Source organism: Paramormyrops kingsleyae, chromosome 6 (genome assembly GCF_048594095.1).
Source record: "Paramormyrops kingsleyae isolate MSU_618 chromosome 6, PKINGS_0.4, whole genome shotgun sequence".
Taxonomy (NCBI): Eukaryota; Metazoa; Chordata; class Actinopteri; order Osteoglossiformes; family Mormyridae; genus Paramormyrops; species Paramormyrops kingsleyae.
In genome coordinates this window covers 24,620,487-24,641,817 of record NC_132802.1, presented here as the reverse complement: position 1 = coordinate 24,641,817, position 21,331 = coordinate 24,620,487, and the positions used below count along the sequence as shown (strand labels likewise).

The 21,331-nt window shown below is 43.0% G+C and overlaps 1 protein-coding gene across 10 annotated transcripts in view; it reads left to right on the top strand.

Annotated features, from left to right (window-relative positions):
- Positions 1–21,331, top strand: part of LOC111840603 (inositol 1,4,5-trisphosphate-gated calcium channel ITPR1) — a 100,084-nt gene that overhangs the window by 65,972 nt on the left and 12,781 nt on the right. For 5 of the 10 annotated variants that reach the window (XM_023805596.2, XM_023805598.2, XM_023805601.2 and 2 more), the window contains 10 exons: positions 3,938–4,121; positions 4,591–4,847; positions 5,560–5,760; positions 7,050–7,160; positions 8,092–8,187; positions 8,545–8,676; positions 9,491–9,598; positions 10,189–10,381; positions 12,948–13,070; positions 15,937–16,112. In XM_023805596.2, the coding sequence (XP_023661364.1) occupies positions 3,938–4,121; positions 4,591–4,847; positions 5,560–5,760; positions 7,050–7,160; positions 8,092–8,187; positions 8,545–8,676; positions 9,491–9,598; positions 10,189–10,381; positions 12,948–13,070; positions 15,937–16,112 (1,581 nt within the window). The remainder of the gene's footprint in view (positions 1–3,937; positions 4,122–4,590; positions 4,848–5,559; positions 5,761–7,049; positions 7,161–8,091; positions 8,188–8,544; positions 8,677–9,490; positions 9,599–10,188; positions 10,382–12,947; positions 13,071–15,936; positions 16,113–21,331) is intronic. The other 5 variants (XM_023805597.2, XM_072712915.1, XM_023805599.2 and 2 more) reach the window with 1 other exon arrangement.

Sequence of the window (21,331 nt, the reverse complement as noted above, 5' to 3'; positions counted from 1 at the left end):
TGAACAGGGCAGAGGTCCTTACAGAACATATAATCCAAAGCTTGGCAGTTCAGTTATTAGGAATAGGGTGTATTTTTTTTTTCTATGTACCTTTCAGCAAGATGATACATAAATGTAGTGGTGAGTTCTGGAGTAATGGTGGGGTCTGTTATGGCTCCCAGCTATTTTTTTCCTACTCACCTGTACTTTTTCATTTCCCTGCCTTTCACTGCGGCCGAGTGTTAAAGGAGCCTGAAAACTGTAGGGATTTAAGTATCGAAGGTCTCAAACTATAGGTTACAGCTTTGTCTTTGTGTTCTGTGTATCTTGCTGATGACATAGTGTTTTAATACGATGCCAGTGATGATAAATATCATTGTTATTGTATTAAACACATAGCAGACAACCTCCTGGAATATGAGAATCTAATTGCTTATTACCACTTGCTATAAAATAAATTTTTAAAACTTGCAGGAAAGGAAGTCTCTCAGTTCGGAGTTAAAACTCCTCCAGTTTGTCGGCCGGTGTGGGTGAACCTGTGAGACAACCTGAAGGAACTGTGCATAAATACGTCCTGAGGGAGCAGGGGCCGCTTGCGGAGCAGTGCATGTGTGGATATGGAACGGCTGATTGGGACTGGGATATTGTGAATGACATATGCTTCCCCATTGCCTCCCACAATGGCCGTCCGCCCACAGCTTCCAGCATCCTCTGCAGCCGCTTTTTCGCGACGAGCCAGCTAATAGCATCGAGGCGAGGCAGGCTGCGCTGGCCCTCCGCTGATTACAGCCCCCTTTCCGCTGTGCGCTGAGCTGCCCGAGGAGAGAGCGCCGCGTTAAAAATAGACGTTACATAACATCCCTTTGTTGATGCCAAGTGCTGGGACAGAAGGGGAGGGTGGGGAACGTGGCATGGCCTTGTTTTTCAGAACAGACCGCCCCCAGCTTGCCCGCACAAAATACTTATTCCATTGAGGGAGTGTCTCTAAAGAAACAGGAAGACCTCCTCGGTGCACTGGAGTCGTCTCCAGGGCTGTTCTGCTTCCCTCAGGTGCGCCTCGTGGGGAACCACCCTGCTTTGGTTCCATTTTTCCGCACCATTTGCCATTTTGCTAACTCCTTTCTGCAGGCAGGTAATTAACACAATAAAGTTTCATATGATTGGAGATGACATTCCAGCTTGCGCCGTCGATGGATTATGCGATTCTCTTCTCTTCAGAAAAATGGAAATGAGAAGGTTAGTATAGGTGGGAGACACTCAGGATGTGATGTTATTGCAGGGAGGTGGAAGCCAAGGGATTCCTGGTAGCTAATAATCATGGCGGTACTCAGTCATGCGCCACACACTGGGAGCTGGCCGCGTCTGTACCACGTGATCTGCAGTGGTAAGATAGCTTACACTGCTGCTGGTTAGAAGTGCTGCTGCCTGTCCCTCTGGGTGCTGGGAGTCAGCTAAGGTCCCCCAATCAAGGCATGTACATAAACACATAAACACAAATGCTAAAATGTCAATATCTCTAAGCACTGCTAATATAACTGAAATGTTAGGGTTGTGAAATTTTTCCTACCTTTTCTTTGAGTGTCATCTTACAATATAGAAGTTCTGGAAGTTCTAAATAAAGGTGATGTTTACAGTAGGACAAAGTGGATGCAGTCGTTGGACTTCTGGAATTTGGCATAGCTTGGTGGTAAGTTGCAACATTACCCTCTTTAGCAAAGAAAAACATTCAGCCTAAGTCTGAGTCAGAGGTCTGACGGGAATTTGATACGTCAGTGTGCGTGTACGTGAGAAAGCAAGAGTTTTCACAAGGTCCCAACCTGCATCGGGTGTCTATGCGGGCGGCCCTTGCCTGACAGAGACAGCTGACCCAAATCCCTGGGCAGATTGAGGTGTGCATGTGAGTAGGTGTGCGTGCGTGTCTGTGTGTGTGCCTGCGCGTGCATGCGTGTCTGTGTGTGTGCCTGCGCGTGCTTGCGTGCGTGCGTGCGTGCGTGCGTGTGTGTGTGTGTGTATGCATTGTACAGTAGGTCTCCAAGGTTCCAGTGAGTAGCCTAGTCCACATCAGTAAAGTATAATTCTTGTGCAGCTCCTGCATACACTTGTTGAGCTTGTCCCCACAATATTACCCCTGACTGTTTTCTGTCAACTGTGTGTGTGTGTGTTTTTTTTTTGTGTTAAGCCAATGTTATGTGAGCAGCTGACAGGAGATGTATGAAAGCAACAGGTTGCCAGGGGGGTACGTGCACATGGGTGTCAGCAGTTAAAATAAACTCCCCTGCCACCCAGCTCAGGGTATCAGGTTCTTCCTTCCATTGGCTCGTGTGAGTTGCCAGGCTGCACCGCGGCCGGCGGTATGAGAGCACGGCTCAGAGTCTGGATCTCACCCCAGTCTTGGAAAGGCAGGGAAGCTCAGGAGAGCTTCGCACCAGATGACATCACAGCAGATTATTATTATTATTTTTTTTAAATATTTTGAATTTTTTTGCCCTTCATTCTTTTCTGCATCATGCCCATTAGAGTAATAAATGTCCGTGACAAATTAAAAGCATAGTGTTATCAGAGTCGTTAAATGAGCTCCCTCCAGGCAAAACGCTGCACATAGTTTTACTGATAACGTTTTGAGCAGTCTTTGCTGAGGGATACGCGTAGCATACTAAAAAAGGAAAGGTACTTCCCTCTCACACCTGCATTTACGGCTCAGTTGTTTTGCTTAGCTCAAGCTAGCAGCTGACATCAATCCAAAAGCTTGACAGATCTTTGAAGATTTACTATCGACAGGTGGAGTCATGTGAGATTGTACATTTTAATGGCGTAATTAAGTGTAAGGTGCTGACATTAAATTGCCTACCCATGATATTCTCATGTTGATGCACATAACTCATCCTTTGGGGGATTAAGGGCTGAAATTAAGAAGATATTTTTCCGAGAAAGTGAAAGGATGCAAAAAGATCACGGAGGTGCTAAGTTTGCTTAGGAGGTGGCCTCACAGCGGAGGATCTTCTGGCAGGCTTGCCCAGATAATGGATTTACACTGATGTAGTCCTTTAAAACTTGTTAGCTTTCTTCTCACACCGGTTAGCTTTGAGATCAGCTCTTGCTTTTTGTGTTAGGATTCAGCCATTGGAAATGTTGCTGTTTTTCGCCTCGCCCCTAGTTAAACAGAGGTGGACTCTAAAGTCCACCCTGCAAACCAGGCTGCTTATGTAACAGCTTTTCAAAGCTGGCCTAGATAGCAGCCGATCGCTGTTGTCCTTCGCACCCGGTGCCACCTCCGTGCTGTGGGTTTCCTACACTCTGTACCAGTTTGAACTTCATATATAGGGCAGGATTGTCCTTCTCCTGTCTCATTTCCTACACAGTTTTATTCTGCTGCTGTTGCTGCACTAATGCCTTCAGTAATTACTCAGCAGATTACAAGCCTAGGAGGGTTGTTAAAAACACTTATTTTTCTGAACACGAAAAATGCTGCAAGCTGCAAAATGAACACCCAGGCGAATGTAGTCATACGCCATATACATGCGTGATGGAAAGCATTATGGATTTCATAATCCTGTCCTATACCTTAAAAGCCAATGCATATGTATTCATATAAGGATGAAAATGATTTGTTGCTTGCACAACTGTTTAGAGATGAAGTGCAGCCTTCCTGAGGGATGGATCTCTTCAGGAAGTGACCGGGGGCTTGTCGCCAGCTGTGTTTGATGTTTGCATATTGCCTTTGTTTGTCATGAAATTAAATATTAAGAAATCCTGACCCAAACGGGTGTGTTTTCTGCATTCTGTCTAAAAACCTGGTTTATATAAATTTTCAGATACAATGCATTAAAGTGAAGACTACATGCACTTTGCTGGACAGTCAGGGTGATTTCCGTGGTTGATGTCTTGTGGTTAACTGCACCTCAGTCTGCACGTTCATATTCACGTGGTCTTTTGATTTTAACATGGCTGGTTTCTGCAGCGCTCATTCTTCTGCCGGCTCACTGAGGATAAGAAGTCGGAGAAGTTTTTCAAGGTGTTCTACGACCGAATGAAACTGGCCCAGCAGGAGATTAAAGCAACCGTGACTGTAAACACTAGTGACTTGGGCAGCAAGAAGAAGAACGATGACGCCATGGACCGGGAAGTTCCTGTCCGCAAGAAAGGTTAGATTTCAACCAGGGAGGTCAGTGTGGGAGGAGGGTGGTGGTTGAGTAGTTTTTTTTTTTTCTCTTGCCAAGAAGTTTACTGCTGCATCTGTATCAAAGCTGTTGTAGTTTTCTTATGTCTTGGCCTGTTATTTGGTCATAAGTTTTAGGTGTTTTTTTTATTTATTATTATTCATTGACTAATTGATCATGAGGGGACTAACTTTCCTTATATGAGTTGATCCAGTGACAATCATACTTGTTGGAGAAATGCTAAACAAATAAATTGTGTAATATAAGCCTGATGTGGATTTCTTGTTGCAAATGCAACTTTAGAACTGAATTCTCTGCCAAAAACCATGCCAATAGTAACCTTGGACTATTGTCAGGAATATATTCATTTAGATATCCCACTGTAGATTCTTTTGGTTTTAGAGGAATGTGTGAGTATTTTGAAAGATTACAGGCTTCCCCATCACTGTGCCAGCAGCTAAGGATGCTGCTGTCATGGTGACGGAGGAGGTGCGTGAGCAGCTGCTGGAAGCCTCCTCCGCCACCAAAAAGGCCTTCAACTCGTATCGGCGTGAGGCCGACCCCGAGGAGCACTTCGCCTCCGCAGATGGCCCAGCCAGCGCAGGCGACAAGAGCCAGGATGATGGGGAGATGAGTGTCATCATCGCCATCATGCAGCCAATCCTGCGCTTCCTGCAGCTGCTTTGTGAAAACCACAACCGTGATCTGCAGGTCAGCCAGTTTCCCTGGGGTCCGCCTCTCTGGCCCTTCACATTAGGTCATTAGCTTTTTGAACAGATGTGCATTTAGACTTTAGAACATTGATTAAATGCATCCTCTGGGTACAATGGTAGGGTTTGTGATGTCACAAAAACACGGCCTTGTGGGTACAAGTTATGTTTCACTGCCAGTAAAATTCAGTTTTCACCCTTAAGGAGTATATGTTAAGATATGAGTTTGTCTGCTATTATACTGTATTATTTGTAGCTGATTCTCAGTCTGTCAGGTACTGAGGTCCCTCTATAGCAGATGAGTATCACGGAGGCTCTTCCATTTCCCAATTATAACCAGTTTTTAATAAAAAAAAAAAATGAAATACAATTGTGATGCATTCCTCAATTCTTTCACATTTCCAAAATGCAGAATGTGTGTTTTGAAGTGCAAGGGGCTGTCTTTAAGTTTAATGCTTCAAAAGGCACAGTTTAGTATGAAACACAGCTAAACCTTCTTTGTCTTGTCAGAGAATCCCGTGACTAATTTGAACCGTCCTAAAATGGAAATCAGTATTAAAGCCTTATGACCTGCATCTTTATCTGTGTGAATCAGACCAGATCCCTGTTTGGTATGATGTCCATGCCATGTTTCCTCTGGTATAGTATTCAGTCCAAGCTACCAAAGATACCTGGTGAGCTCACAATGTTCCATGTGTCTTGCCTCCTTTTAGAACTTCTTGCGTTGCCAGAACAACAAGAACAACTACAACCTGGTGTGTGAGACACTGCAGTTCCTGGACTGCATCTGTGGCAGCACCACCGGGGGCTTGGGCCTGTTGGGCCTCTACATCAATGAGAAGAACGTGGCCCTCATTAATCAGACTCTGGAGAGCCTGACAGAGTACTGCCAGGGTCCCTGTCATGAGAATCAGGTAGACCGTGTCCTCCTAACACTGGTGTGGCACTTCAGCAATTGTGGGTTTGCGTAGATGGATGTATAATAGCCAAGAACACTGCTGTAGCCTTTTTCCTATTTTGCCTACAGTCATGTGAAAAAGTAAGTTTACCGCATGAAATTTTTGTCTTCATTTCAACAATGCTGTTAGAGAAATTTGATCAAACTGAAAAAGTTACACTTCGAATTTTGTATTTAGTAAAGTGTATAAGATGCATCAGGAAGTCTCAAGGTACCCAAAGGTGTCATCAAGGGATGATGCAACTCTTGCCGCAGTCCATGTGAAAGTGCAGGAGTCGGCCATAAAAAAAGAGACTACAAATTTGACCTAATACAGGGTTTGAAATTTGCCGTTAAACACCAGCATGAGGAACAACACTTCTGCAGCAGTGTGATCTGGACAGAGGAGACAAAGGGTGGAGTCACAATTGCAGATGCCATATTTGGTGGACAAAAACACAGAATTTGAGGAAAGAACCTCATAGCAACTATGAAGCTTGGTGGTGGGAGTGTTTTACTTTGAAATAGAGTTGCTGCCTCAGCTGCTGCTTAGCCTATTGTTATAGGGTCTACAATGAATTCAGCATCATACCAGCGAGTGCTTGAGAATGAGAGGCCACCTGTCAAAGTTAAAGCTGGGTCATAAGTGAGTCTTAACATGATAATGACACCAAACACAATCAAATCTTCAAAGGAGTGGCTCAAAACAGTGACATCTGTGGTTATTTCTGTTGAATTTTGTTCAACAAATGATTTTGGAGTCCACATTTCATTGTTTTTGTTAGAGTACGTCACACCTATCAGAACACTTCAAATAAAGATTAAATATTTGTTTGTCTAAATATGTTGAAAAGGATTGAATTTTTTGAGGGGTGTACTTACTTTTTCATATGGCTGTATTTATAAGCTAATCCAGTGATCCATCACTTTTCCATAACTGCTTGTTCAGTCTTTGCTCACAGTAAATGGAGGACAGGATGCCAGTCGATTGCAAAAATAAATTTAACATTTGTCATTTTAAGGATTGCATTCAGTTGTTAAAATACCTGCAAGTGTTATATTTGTTTACTGTGCAATTTTAGGCTGCTTTTGGCACAGTTCCTCTGTTTATGTAGGTCCTGTGTTGTTGCATTGTAATTTCCTCATTTCTTTCTTACACTCAGCATAGCTCAATGTTTTTGTTTTCATAGCAAAAGATTCACCTGTGATCAAATCTGTGAAATGTATTGGATGATACTACTTTAAATGGATTCTCTTTCATTGCAGAATTGCATTGCTACTCACGAGTCAAATGGGATTGACATAATCATAGCCTTGATTCTGAATGATATCAACCCCCTGGGGAAAAAGAGGATGGATCTGGTGCTGGAGCTCAAAGTGAGTCTCCTGTGAAGTTATTGACTCTGTTTTTAGTGATTTTTTTCCCCCCAAGTATAGAAACTAATGTCGCAGGGCAATCAAAGGCAAAACAGTTTTACAGAGATCTCTAGAGCAGACCAAAAAGCTTAGATAGTTACCAGACAGTTGCACTGGTTAAGCAGTTGACAAAGGAAAACTGAAAAGGGCAAAAGTTAAAGCATGTGCCGCAAAACAATCAATAAAATAGTATACTGAAAGGCAAAAAATTGCAAAACAAATTACACAGTATACTGAAATGCAAAAAATATTTAGCAAAATAATCAATGACACGGTATACTGAAAGGCAAAAAATTGTTTGCAAAACACTCTGGCACAGTATACTGAAAGGCAAAAAATTGTTTGCAAAATAATCAATGACACAGTATACTGAAAGGTAAAATATTGTTTGCAAAATAATCAATGACACAGTATACTGAAAGGCAAAAAATTGTTTGCAAAACACTCAATGACACAGTATACTGAAAGGCAAAAAATTGTTTGCAAAACACTCAATGACACAGTATACTGAAAGGCAAAAAATTGTTTGCAAAATAATCAATGACACAGTATACTGAAAGGCAAAAAATTGTTTGCAATACACTCAATGACACAGTATACTGAAAGGCAAAAAATTGTTCTGAAGCTGTTTGCATTCTTATTAGTTGGGCTTTAATCTAGAAAATGTCATCATCTCCATGCCAAACATTCTGCCACGTGTAATCACAGGAAATTCTCCCTGTCTAATTTGTAATGAAAAGTGAAATCCAGCTCATTTTAGGACCATTTACATGTTTGTTTGTATTGGGGACAATCTTGTCCTTTATTGATGATCCATGCTTAGTTGGATGATCCAGCATTATGTGTGCATTTCTTGTCTGTGCACCCATGCTATGGATCTCTCTGCTTCCAGAACAATGCTTCCAAACTTCTCCTGGCCATCATGGAGAGTCGACATGACAGTGAGAACGCAGAGAGAATCCTATATAATATGAGGCCCAAGGAGCTGGTGAGTTCAGCAGCGATATCTCCATCCCTGATTCTTCTTAGCTAGAGAAATGGATCCCAGAGTTCAAGATCTGCAGGACCCCTTATGTTCAGGCATCTCCACAGACTAAACAAAACATTCCTGATTTCATAACTTAAGGCCTTTAACTGTGTCAGGCTGTGTTTTAAATGTTTATAAATGTGACATTCCGGGTCGCTTTGAAGTGCATTTCATGGAGCCGGGCCAGTGGGGATTGAAAAGTGTAGAGCAGGGTCCGTAAATAGTTTTGCTAAGTAATCGGTTGACTTCAGTGCAAGGCCACATTTAAGACGCCTGCTTTAGCTTGGTGACAGCAGGGACAATTTGCCCAATTTGCAGGTAGAAGTAATCAAGAAGGCCTACATGCAGGGTGAGGTGGAGTTTGAGGCTCCTGATAATGAGGAAAATGCTGATGACCACGCTGCTTCTCCTCGGAATGTCGGACACAACATATACATCCTCGCCCATCAGGTATGTTGTTAACCGCTTAGAACTCAGCTCAGGCCTCTAGCCCATCCAATAAGCAGGAATATTCTATTTAGAATAGTTACTGAACATACTGTTCTGGTGCTATTTAATGGCATTTAACAGGAGTAGTGCTCCTTTTTACTGCTTTCTGTTGTTCAAAGCATAGATTCTGGAAAATGCAGTTCTCACAGAAACTGCTTGAGTCATTAGTTTTTCAGTCCATCTCTGGTCCTGTGGACAAAAAAAAATTCAGAGTTGTCTTGTCCCAAGAGGAAGGTACACATGGATCCATAAATATTAGTGGTGGAAAAAAGTGCCATTTGCTGTGAGTGGGGGAAGTTTGTGTGTACATGCTGATGGAAGATGTCTTTGTGTTTTTGGCATCATTTATTATACTCCTGAAAGTTCATATGCGGTGAACTCATAAAAATGCATGCAGAGACATTTTGTTCTTGTTCCTGATTTGATTTATCTAACAAGTTTTTTGTATTGTATCACATTACGTATTAGCAGACATCTCCCTACCCTCATGCTTTGTATTTCATTGTGCCCTGTAGACAGATTATATACCCTTAATATTTCACACAGCCTGTCTTTTAAACAGCCTATAGCTGAAAGCTACTAGGTCTTTCCATCATGACCACAAAGCTCAGTTTGTACCCTAACCATAGTACAGAGACAGTGCTGGTAGTCGCATGTGCTCAGCTTAGCAGTAAAAGGGGGTGTTAGACGGCTATTGCGTAGCTGTGCCATGACATAAGTTTGAAACATTGTTGCTGGTCTCGGCTCTCGAACCCTTCTCGCCTGCCACCCACAGCTCGCACGCCACAACAGAGAACTACAGGCCATGCTGAAACCGGGAGCCCCCAGTGGCGATGGCGATGAGGCCCTGCAGTTTTATGCCAAGCATACAGCTCAAATTGAGGTCAGCTGCCCCCTCTGGAGAGCTCTGTCATGGCCCTGCCAGCACAGAATTATAGTGGCCCTGACGTGGGAATTATCTGATTCTCTTGAAAGCCTTATTCAGACTTCCTGTCTGCTTCTCTGGAAACGACGCCGTAAAGCTGCTGGCCATCTTCACCAAGAGAAACACAAGCACGTCTCTGTAATTTAATAGGCAACCTGTTTTTTTTTGTCTCTTTAGGTTTGCCAACGTTTTGACCTAAATCAGCATTTACCTTTCCATTATGTATGGCTGATTATGTTTTATACTCGTGTAACCCGCTTTAGTCAAGGTATACAACAGCAAGACTGTGCTACCCTACGGGTGATTTGTTTGTGTTTGTTTTACTGTACTGTAATGTATTCCTTCTACTAATGTATTTTAACGTTAAACATCGGAAACCACGTCTGTCTTTTCTCAAGTATATCCGGAAGCAGTTTTGGCAGTTCTTTGTCATGATACTCTGTCCTAAGTTTATAATAATTGGTGACATCTCTAAGGCCACTTAAGACTTTCCTGGAGGTGACCATGTCCAAGAAAATGTCGTCTTAAATGCTGGGGTCTGTGTTCAGATTGTGCGGCAGGATCGCACCATGGAGGAGATAGTCTTTCCTGTGCCAAACATCTGTGAGTTCCTGACCAGTGAGTCCAAGCTGCGAGTGTACTACACCACAGAGCGTGACGAACAGGGCAGCAAGATCAATGACTTCTTCCTGCGCGCTGAGGACCTCTTCAATGAGATGAATTGGCAGAAAAAGCTGCGAGGTACTGGCCTTCTGGTAATCTGTATCAATTGTATGTTGGGGAAAGATGGAGAGACCTTCAGAAGAGGTATAGCAGTTCTCAGTCTACTCCCAAATAATACAGTTCCCCACATATTCTTTTGGCGAGACGGAGTGCAGCACTAAGACAGACCCTGTGCTTGAGGGGCTTCCCCCAACCGGTAGAACAAATGTTGGAGCAGCCAAATGAGCCGGAAAGCAAGATGCAGAGAGATACAGGGGATCACGGTGTGTCTCTTACCTCATCATTTGCTCTCTTCAGCAGTGTTTCCTTTTTGCGCATAGTCCTGTTGTGGATAAGCCAGTGTTTCCCAATCCGGTCCTTGGGGACCCATAGACACTCCACCTTTTTGTTCAATTTTATGCTCAATCAGCAAAAACTCTGGACTGTCTGGCAGGGAGCAAAAACATGGACCAACTGTTGGTCCCGAAGGACCAGATTGGGAAACCATTGGTATAAACTGACACGGTATAAATTTGTCTGAAGAATCCCATGAAACATTGGGAGCACCTTCACCATTTCTTATTGGCGCTTGGCTGTTTTGTTTGTCCATTTTATATGGATACTGCAGGTGTTTTCTTTTATATAAAACATTGTCTGGAACAGCCTTTAAAATGCAGAGCATATTTGAAGCCTTCAAGCCATCACTGGCACTTCATGCATCATTAATTCTCCTTTCATAATTGGTAATACCAAGTCTAGAAACCGGGCAAGTGGGGTCTGTTAAGGGAAATTTCAAGAATATCTACAGTGTGTCATGGATGTGTGTGTATACACATGCTCATAAGTCTGAAAATGCAGAAGAACCGTAAGGTAATTTGTCTCTTCCTTCTCTGACATTGAATTCCGATAATCCGATGTCTGTTATATCATAATGCGGTGCATTCTTTGGAGAGGTATCTAAGCTTTACCAGGGAGGCCACGAGATGATACTCGCCTCATCAGAAATTCTTTCGCAGTGCATTTTGTCACTGTAATAATTGCCATGTGCCTGGCGAATGTGACACTAGAGCATTTATGAATTGAGTTATTTATTTGTCTCTGCTGTGTCTGGCTTTTCTAAATCAGGGGCATCGTGCTTTTTTTCCCCCCTCAATGGGAGCTTTTGCCGCTGTCAGTCAGTGGGAGGGAGTTTCCAGAGCTATCTCTGCCTTTTCAGACACATGAAGGCACTGTATGACTCAGAACTGAGAGTCGAGCTTACATCCCTCTCCGTCGTCATCGTAACACGCGAGAACAGTGCCTTCTGTTTTACTTGAGAACCAAAAAAAAAGTCCCCTTTTCTGTTTCCTCTTTTCCAATAAAGCCAAACTGAAAACAGTTTCCAAAATAGCGGCCATTAAATTACGCACAGACCCGGTCTGAGAGCTGCGTGCGGGTGGGTGGGGGGGGGGGGGGGGGTTGAAGGGTGAAAGGTTTGCCAAGCGTTTCCCTGAATGCTAAAGTTGTTAAGGGGCTTTTTTCTGTATCAAATGACCTGTGATGATTATTGCTTTTAGAAAAAGTAAAGATGAAGCTTGGGCAAAGTCTTTGTGTCCTTGCTTCATTGTAGTCATTATTTTTCAATAAAATGATGCCGTGCATTATGCCATTTGAGTGTAGTGACTGCATATTAAGGTGAATTACTGAAAAATGGATACACTCCACAGTATATTTAATCAATATCTTATCTTTAGGTAATATATTTAAGGTTATGCCTCTACACCCAAACTAACATGCAAAGTGTCATATTAGCCACTGGGTATTCTTTACGGGTCATTGATTGTCTCAAGGAATACTTTAGGACAGGGGTGGCCAATTTTATCCGCACAGGGCCGATGTGTATGCAGGTTAACCTGTAGGTCAGTTGTTCAAACCCAGGTGTGAGGACTCTTCGACCAATCAGTTCCCTAATTAGTAATGTAATTAGGGAGTTGTAGCGAAAACACACACACCCAACGGCCTGTTCTAGATAAGATCGCCCACCCCTGCTTTAGGACGACACAGACAATAGATCAGGGAATATTTTTTTCCCTGGCATTCTACAGGTAAAAGCCAAACCTACTTTCAAAGATGGGGAAGATTGATTCTGTGGTTTAGTGCAGCCCAGTGCACAAACGAAATGTTTGGTACTGCAATAATAATGGCTGTTGGCTGTATTTATAGCGCTTACTTCACTGTCTTTGTGAGACATTGTTGGGAATCCCCACCACACCAAACTGCTAGTGGTGTACAAAAGAGGAAAGCGATATCCTTGGGAACTTCGCTCTGGCTGGTTTGACAGCCTTGCCTTTAATTGCAACAGTGAATAAATACTTGACACCTGAATAGCAGGCTTTCATAGAAGGTATAAATTAGTTGCCATCGGAAACATGGCATGCCAACAGAATGTAAAGCATGAATGTCAGAGGAAAAATGGACTAATTCGAGTTGTAAATATTGTATGAATATTACCCTTTTTTATTTATCTCTTTGGGGTTTTGTCATGAGGTATACCCACTGGGTAGCTGTTTGAGGATGGAGTAGGCAGGGAATGGCATGACTTCTGTCCTCCTCTCCCTCTATCCAGCCCAGCCATTTCTTTACTGGTGTTCTCGCAACATGTCATTCTGGAGCAACATCTCCTTCAATCTGGCTGTGCTCATGAACCTGCTGGTGGCTTTCTTCTACCCCCTGGAAGGTGTCCATGGAGGTGAGTCCTAGTCAGGCCGCGGTGATCATCTTCAAGGCTTAATCCTCTGAGCCCCTTCAGCACTGCTGTGCTAAAGCTGGCCTGTAGTCTTGAGTCTTTGTCATGTGATGTTTGCACTAATTAGGCCTGTTCAGCACAAATGACAAGTTTTCATAATTATACACTGTATATTTAATAGTTACTCCCTTAACTTCTACTTGAATATAAAACTTGCAGAATTGTTTGTATTAGCCTCTCAAGGACATCCAGTTAATTACTGTACATTTGCAGGTTTTTTTTTGCCATTTCATCAGTAACATAAGTAAAGATGCAGTTTTGATTTAAGAGAAGGCCTTCCCTTTTCACCTTATTCCCCCCATGGTTCCAAGGGCCTGTTTACTGGGCACATGAAGTATTTGTAGATTATGATGTTAGGCATCCATTGAAGCATCCACTGAAGTGGAATGCAAGTTTCTGCAATAAGTATTATGTACCAAATCACTTGTGGGTGTTCTCATGGTTTTCTGCATTGTTTTGATGAATAGCATTTAACTGTTCTGTTATGTTCTGTTCTGTTCTAGTTAAACTAACAAACTCAGGGGAGGTTTAGGGACGGTTCCTCTTATCAGTTACAGAACCAAGGGTTTTAAATGCCAGCGAGTGCGTGTGAGTGCTTTTTACAGTAAGTCATCCTTTGACCTAAATGGTTCACAAAACAAGCTCCTTTGACTTACATCTATTCCCTGTATGAATCAACAGAAATGGAAAAACAAGATATTTTAATAACAAAAAGACTTGAAAGGGATACTCACCATTATCATTAAGTCTATTCATATTACCAGTTATAATAATGCAGAGATAAAGATGGTATCAGTGGTGCAGTCAGTCATTGGCTGCTTGCCTTGTTGCCTATAAGAACATGACTTCTCTCAGAACACAGAGACTTGCGCAGCAGCCAGCTGAGACCCCTTGAGTGATTTTAGCCCCTCCTTTCTGGCAGCGTGCTGTCAGTTATTTGGCTACCACTGAGGAACCCCCAGTCACAATAGACCCAGAGGCACAGAATGGGATCCGACGGCACTGTGAGCAGACTGACTCCAACACCCAGTTTAGGGACATTCAAGTTTAAATCAAATTTAAATAGCTTGTGCTTTTTGCATATGCATGGGGAGGCGTGACAAGAAAATGTCATAAAATGTGAAAGGTTATGCAGTGCTGTGTGTGGGGAACAGCAGCAATAAAAATATCAATAAGTGCTTAGCAGAGCGACCCTTCCCACTCACAGGCTCGGTGTCTCGTGACGCCTCGGGTTAGCCGCGGTTCAGCCGGCCTGTTTACGCGCCGAGGGCCCGGCCTTGCCTCCCGTGCACGTTGCAGGAGTGAAGGAGCTGAAATTAGATAAGACTCCCGGAACTAGGTCAGTGTGTTCTGCCTGCTGGTGTGGAAGACTCGGGAGAGCCACACGTTTAACATGGATTACGCGGCAGCCTCCCCCACAGAATGAGAATTCCGTTTGACACCCTCCCCCCCCCCCCCCGCCCCCCATGTTGCTCCCCTGCTGCTCTTCTCACATGTCAAATGGCTCACCAGCAGTTTGTGAACACACTTTTTTGCTGTCATTTTTAAAATGGAAAAGTTTATACTCGATCTAGATAAGATGACCAGCCAATGGCGATTCAGTACTTGTATCCCATGACCTTCTATAAAATCCAACATGGGGTTGCAAATAGGCTTATTGACACATCGCTTCCTACCCTCACCCCCTCCCACCCCCCACTCAGTCACTCATTATTGGGCAGGGTGGGTGGCGATCCACATTAACGTCAGCACACAGAACCTGGGATCTCTCTCAGCCCGTTTTCTATTAATCTTTCAGGAGCGCGGGTATTTTTAGCCGCTGTTATGTAACTGGCACCTGTCATGTGATCTCCTCACTGAAAGGAAAGCAAGGAGGGCGGGGGGGGTGCGGAATGTCGGGCAGCGAAAGCTAAGATGCCGTCTAGCAGCGGCTCTGTCTGCAGCCGCGGACCCTGCATCCAGCTGTCAGTCCTTATGCTCCTGCCAATGAGCCACCCTGCTTACTTCAGGTTTGCATGCAGAGACAGACAGACACACACAAAGTCTTAAGAAATATGCGCTTGTTATGACATCTTTTGCCCCCTTTTTCATGTTTGTGGTTGAACATGATACGGATGTTTTTTTTTTTTTCCTTGGCAGTCCATGAAATTTGAACCTGTGACATTAATCCACAAATTATCTGTGGATTTAGGGAACGGCAGGTAGACTCATGCTGAATCCTTACCGAAGTGCAATGTACACACATGTGTCACACTTTTTCTGCGTTATGTAACCATTTAATTTTTTTTCCCCTTTTCAATAAAAGTTCGGTAACGGTGTTTGTTTAGTAGTACGGCGTGTAGCATGATGATTAAGGACTGATTCCAGTTTACGTCTGAGGAGGGGCCTGGCCAGTCTTATAGCACCTTCAAGTACTTAACCTAAATTGCTTCCGTAAAATATCCTCCTGTATGAATGGGTAAAATGAAGTCACTGTGGGTAGAAATTGTGAGCTAAGTGACTAAATGTACCACTGACTGCTTGATTGGCTGCCTCTCCCTTTAGCCCCTAAGATCGGTTGCAAAGATATGGCAGGATCTGGTTTTGCAGGTTCAAACTGCAGGAAGTTGTAATTTTAGCACTCTGGGAAGGTCTGAAAAAATGTATTGGTGAAGTGAATCGCAAGACTTATTTCAGGCTTTTTATTGAGACTTTTGGAAATTTATAGACGTGGTTTTCCTGTCTTTGTGGCATGCTCAGAGCGCAGTGACCTCGTGGATGCCATTTTGGTCACGAGAATAATGCTCTCCCGTTCTGTCCTGTCCTTTAGGTACCCTGGAGCCGCACCTGTCTGCCATGCTGTGGCTAGGCATACTGGTGTCACTAGCGATTGTCATAGCTCTGCCGCAGCCTCATGGTGCCCGAGCTCTCATCGCCTCCACCATCCTACGCCTTATTTTTTCTGCGGGCCTAGAGCCCACACTATTCCTGCTAGGGGCCTTCAATGTAAGTTTTTGTCTACTTGAATCTACCCGTCCTGTACACTAATATGTAAAATAGCTGTAACTCATTTACGGTCTTGTCTGTTCCCCGACCCCACATATATCAGAGCTTTGTACAGACTACAGCTCCTCTCTTCCCTTTCTCACTCTACTCTGTTACACACTGCCTGTGAACACAACACCAAACCCTGTGTCACCCCACCCATCCCTCTGCAACCACTTTTTCGCCTCTGGTGAGGCATGTGTGAGATTCGTCAGCAAAAGCCCTTCTGGCTGATGTCGGGACAACCCAGAAGCCTGAAGCCTCGTATCATTTTTTTTTTTGCATTTTAAGGTTAGGATCCTGTTTTGTATCATATTATTGGGCCTCACCTTTGGTCCATTTGTTACCAGAAGGTGAGGAGCTTAAGTCAAAGCTGCAACATGTTGTATGTTGAAGGCACTTTCCATAGTTGACCTCCTGCTTCCCCTGAATGTGAGGTTGAGGCTGAAGAAGGGTCAGAATCCCTCTCCTGCTGTAAAGAGTTTGAACGGCTGTATATGTCTCATGATACGTTGGACTCTAGAGTGATAAAAGTGGAAAATAGCCTTCATGTTGTCACAAACGGGGTTCATGATGATATGCAGAGCATCATAGCCACTTTAGAGTGGGATGTTTGGCATCTTTAAAGACTTAGTACAGATGTCAAATGGTAAGAGTGTTTGTCCAGATACCATATTCAGAGGAAATGGAGAATATGATAGATGTTTGAGTTCTCCATCAAAGGCATATAACAGTCAATGGATGATTATTTTAAGAGGTAGGAAAAGAGCAGCTGACTAGCTACATGAACCCCTAACTCCTATAGCTAAAGATTCTCAGGTTTATTTTGTCACCATGTTTCACCTGCTGATGACATGGACCAATGTTCTAGTCAGGGACTCAGAGAAGTGGTAATTATCCTATGCACCACTTTAAGCTCCATGTCAATATTAAAATTCTATTTTTTTTATATATAAAACGTTTTCCTTTGTGTCCTTAGGACATGTAGTACCAGCAAGGTGGCATTGAGACTGAATAAAGCAAAGTGGATGCTATACTCTTTCATGGTGCCCCAATCATTGAGAGATATACAGAGGTTCCTAGGCATGGTGGGAGGGTATCATCAACACTTCATCACTGGATTTGTTGAATGTTCTGCCCCACTGAATGCCCTGAAGAATGGCACTCCATGAGGTTGGACATTGTAGTTGGACGTTGAGGACCTGATGGACTCACTCTTCAGTGCTTCTATTCCTGTCAGTCCCGATTTCCACTGACCTTTCAAAATTCACACAGATGCTAGGAATGTTGGCCTGGACCCAGGAGATATTGGGTCAGGGATGGGTTATTGCTTATGCCGGTGTTTCCTGACCTTTTCTACCATGACAAACTTTCCATAAGGCGACATTGGCTTATGCCTCAAAAATTACTGTACAAACCAAATAATTATTTGGTTTGTGTGTGAATACTTGGTAGTTGTTTGGGCTGTAGAACACTGGAGGTCATTAATAGATGGGAGTAAATTTAGTCACAGATCATTCTGCTCTTGCTAGGATGTTTAACCAACCCAAACATAATTTAAGACTGGTAAAATGGGCTATTGGGTTACAGGAATTAGACTTGTATGTTTCATACAGGAAGGCTCAATGCAGTGTTGTCCAAGATACTATTTCACATTGTCCTGTAGGGATACTGACTCTCAGCATTGTTTGCACTAGTCAAGAGTCTCGCAAGCACAGCACAAGTACTCACTACAAGTTGACTACTAAGACATACAGTGACCAGAAAATTGATGAGGAGGTGCAGACCATAGTGAGAATATACAAGCTGAATGTGTGAGGCAGGGTCACATCTATATGATATTGGGCTCCTGGTGGACAACAAAGGCAGAGGTTCCAGTTGTGTATTCCGAAATCCATATGGGAGCAATTCCTAATGTATTTCTGTGATAGCCCACTAGGTGGCCACCTAGGGAGGCTGAAACCCTTGAAGATCCTGGATTTGGCCTAGTGGGCTCAAATAAGGAAGGGTATCGGAGAGTATGTTGAGACAGATCACCTGCCAAAGGTACAAGTCTCAGCTTATGAAATTGTCTAGCAATCTGCTTCCCATACCAGTACAAGAGTTTGGGTGCCTGTTGGGCATAGAAGTGATAGGCTGTTTTCCAAGAGTCAAAAAACCGAATTAGTACCTTCTGGTGATATTGTGGCCATTATGTTGAAATTTTCCCTGTATGACAAGCTGTAGTACCTAAAATCCACAGAACCTTCACAGAAACAGATTTTCCCAATGGAAAACGTCATCATATAGTGTCTCAGACAGGGGTGCTCAGTTCACATGTTATTTGGAAGCATATCTGTCAACAGCTAGGTGTCATTGATAATCTTAGAACAACATGCCATCCACCAATCCTTAACAATGGGTCTAGAGACAACAATGGTGGCCATCGTGTAGGACAACATGACACTTGGGGCAGGTAGCTTCTAGAATTCTGGTTCTGCAAATATTCTGCTGTTCAGGAGTCAGCACAACAGCTTTCACCCCAGCCAAAGTTGCTCTTGGTTGGAAACTCAAAGGCGCTTTGAGGTGCATGCCCCAGAACCCAACCATAGTGTATATGCTGTACTTAGGAGGCACAAGACAGTGATGGAGCAGATCGAACATAATGTTGACAAGTCACAAAATAAACACGACTGCAATTACAACCAATGGAGTCGGCACGATGCGTTTACCTGTGATGATTTGGTATGGAGGAGGGATGTGCTCCATCTATGAGGCAATGCGATACACATCTCGATGCATTGTCAATGATCCGATACATATATTCGAGATACATATGGAGCAGCTACTATTGCTGTACGATTCGCCACTTTTGCAATGCAGTGCAATTCGACAGGATGCAAAGTGATGCATTGCCAGACATGACTCCAACTCACACAACATTTGACCAAGAGACTTGCAGAGATTTGGCCACTGAAAGCAGTGGAGAACTGAAGAAGAGAGAGTGCGCTTGAGAAGCAGTATAGAGAGGGGGAATCAGTCTAAATATAACATTATTGGTCACATTTCTAAATAATAAAGGCATAGTGCCTTTACTAATAATTAAATATTTATGTAACCTTTTTCGTGTGCTGCTTCCTGCTCGATAACTCCAGTGGATAGGGCAGGCCAGGCCCCGGACCCTCCCGTCCTGAATTCTGCATTGTTTCGGTTTGTTGGTGATGTGACATGGCATGGTGAGAGAGGTGCAGGCCCAGGTGCAGTTAGTCTGATTTCAGGTGCTCTGACCCAGCAGGGAGTGCAGTATGATGGGAGAAGTTGGTGATGATGGATACAGTCTTGAGGTGAATATGACTTAAGCAACAAAATAAAAGTAAAGACTTGCTTGCAGGCCTAAATCTTTAAAAAAAAAAATACTAAAATAAATAAAGTGGGGAAAAAAAGCAAAGCAAAAAGCAGCGACTGTTTTAAGCAGTCTTCCTCACTTTCCTATAAACATAGAGTTGGCAGTTCTTCTCCCTTCACAAACACAATATAGAGCTTGCTTTTGCGCACAACAATATATAATAGTCACAAATTAAACTTTTCAGTGTTGGCTCCATTAACTATAGGCAAATACAACAAAATTATAACAAGTAATATTTAACCAGTTACTGGCTTAGTTCTACTTATTTGGCCCAAAAGAACTCGCTGCTAATTAACTTTATCATAGCGGGCACCGCAACTTGTTGAAATATATAAGACTATATAATTTTGAAACACAATAAACATGCTGGATTTAATCAAAATCTTTTAAATGAACCAAATAAACACACAGCTCATTACCAAACATGCTTCAACATATAAATATATGGATAACTCATTTTTATTCCCCTAAAAGTTAGACGAGCCAGGAGCCATATTTTAGCTTTCCAAACAAGGAGAAAAGAAAGCTTGCTTTAGTGTAGAACAGCTTACAAACACAAATAAGTTCACGATAAAAGACAGTGCCTGCTGTGGTCTGGAAAGACCCCAGAAAACATTAATAATACCAGTGGTGAGTTAAATAAATGATATAAAATTAATAACATTATATAATTCACCGTTCTACATGAATAAATTGGTTTTTACTGATATTTATCAGATATTTAATAAGGCACTCACGTCGTGAAATTTCATGCCAGTGCCCCAATATGAATTGGTGGATATTTCCATCCCTAGTATAGAGTGGTGACTGTCTTCTATCTAAAGCTGGAATATGGCCAGATTGACTTAAAAATGGAAAGAACCTGGTAACATTATGGGGAGGGGTTTTGTAGCGAAAACAAAGGCTGGGGGAAAGGCTACAGCAAACCGGGTGGGGGGGGGGTCCTGGTTTGTTAGGTCCAAGTCAAGGCAGCAGCAATAATGACAGAGAATTGGCCTTCAGTTTTTGGCTTTGCTGCAGACAGTGTTTCACATCGATCCCCCCAATCCGAGGACCTCAGTGAGACCAGCCTTGCTTGCTTTCACTCATTGTGCCAGATGTCATCACTTAGAATACAACCTAGTACCTAAAGTGACTAAATTATACAACGTAGGTTCCTGCCATTCCTTTTTGCCTGTTTTGGTGGGCTTTGCTTTGTGGATATTTGGTGCATTAAGCAGATTGATGTATGGGGTACGTGCCTCTTTGATCTTGTGTTTTGTGTTTTTCTACTAATTGTGCGTGGCAGTGGGTCTAAAGGGAAACACCTTTTTGGTCCTCATTGTCTCTCTTAATAACTGTGGCATAGGGAAATAAACATTTAAAATGGGCACCCAAACAGGGACTTGACTCACAGTGCTTTGGGTTTTCTTGTGGTTTCTCATTCACTGTGGGCTCAGTTGTACCTGTAACATGGAGGTGAGAGGTGGAATTGGAGGCTTTATTGTGCTGTACTTGGCAGACACTATCGATAAATGGCTAGCAGAGTTAGAGCAAAGCTGGGCATTCAGATGGGAGCAAGTACAGGCAAAACATCATCCTTTGTTCTAACGTTGTGTGTTTTTGCCATACAAATATGAAAACTGCCTCCAGCAATCTGCCTTGAGAATAGATCCAGTTTCTGTGGTGAGCTGAGCTGTCTTGTTTGTAGCGCTCGTGAATTACCACACCCTGCGTACTTAATTATAAATAGGTCAATAAACTGGTGCACAGTGAAAGGTGATAAGTGCAGAAATTAATACTGGCATTAAAGAAA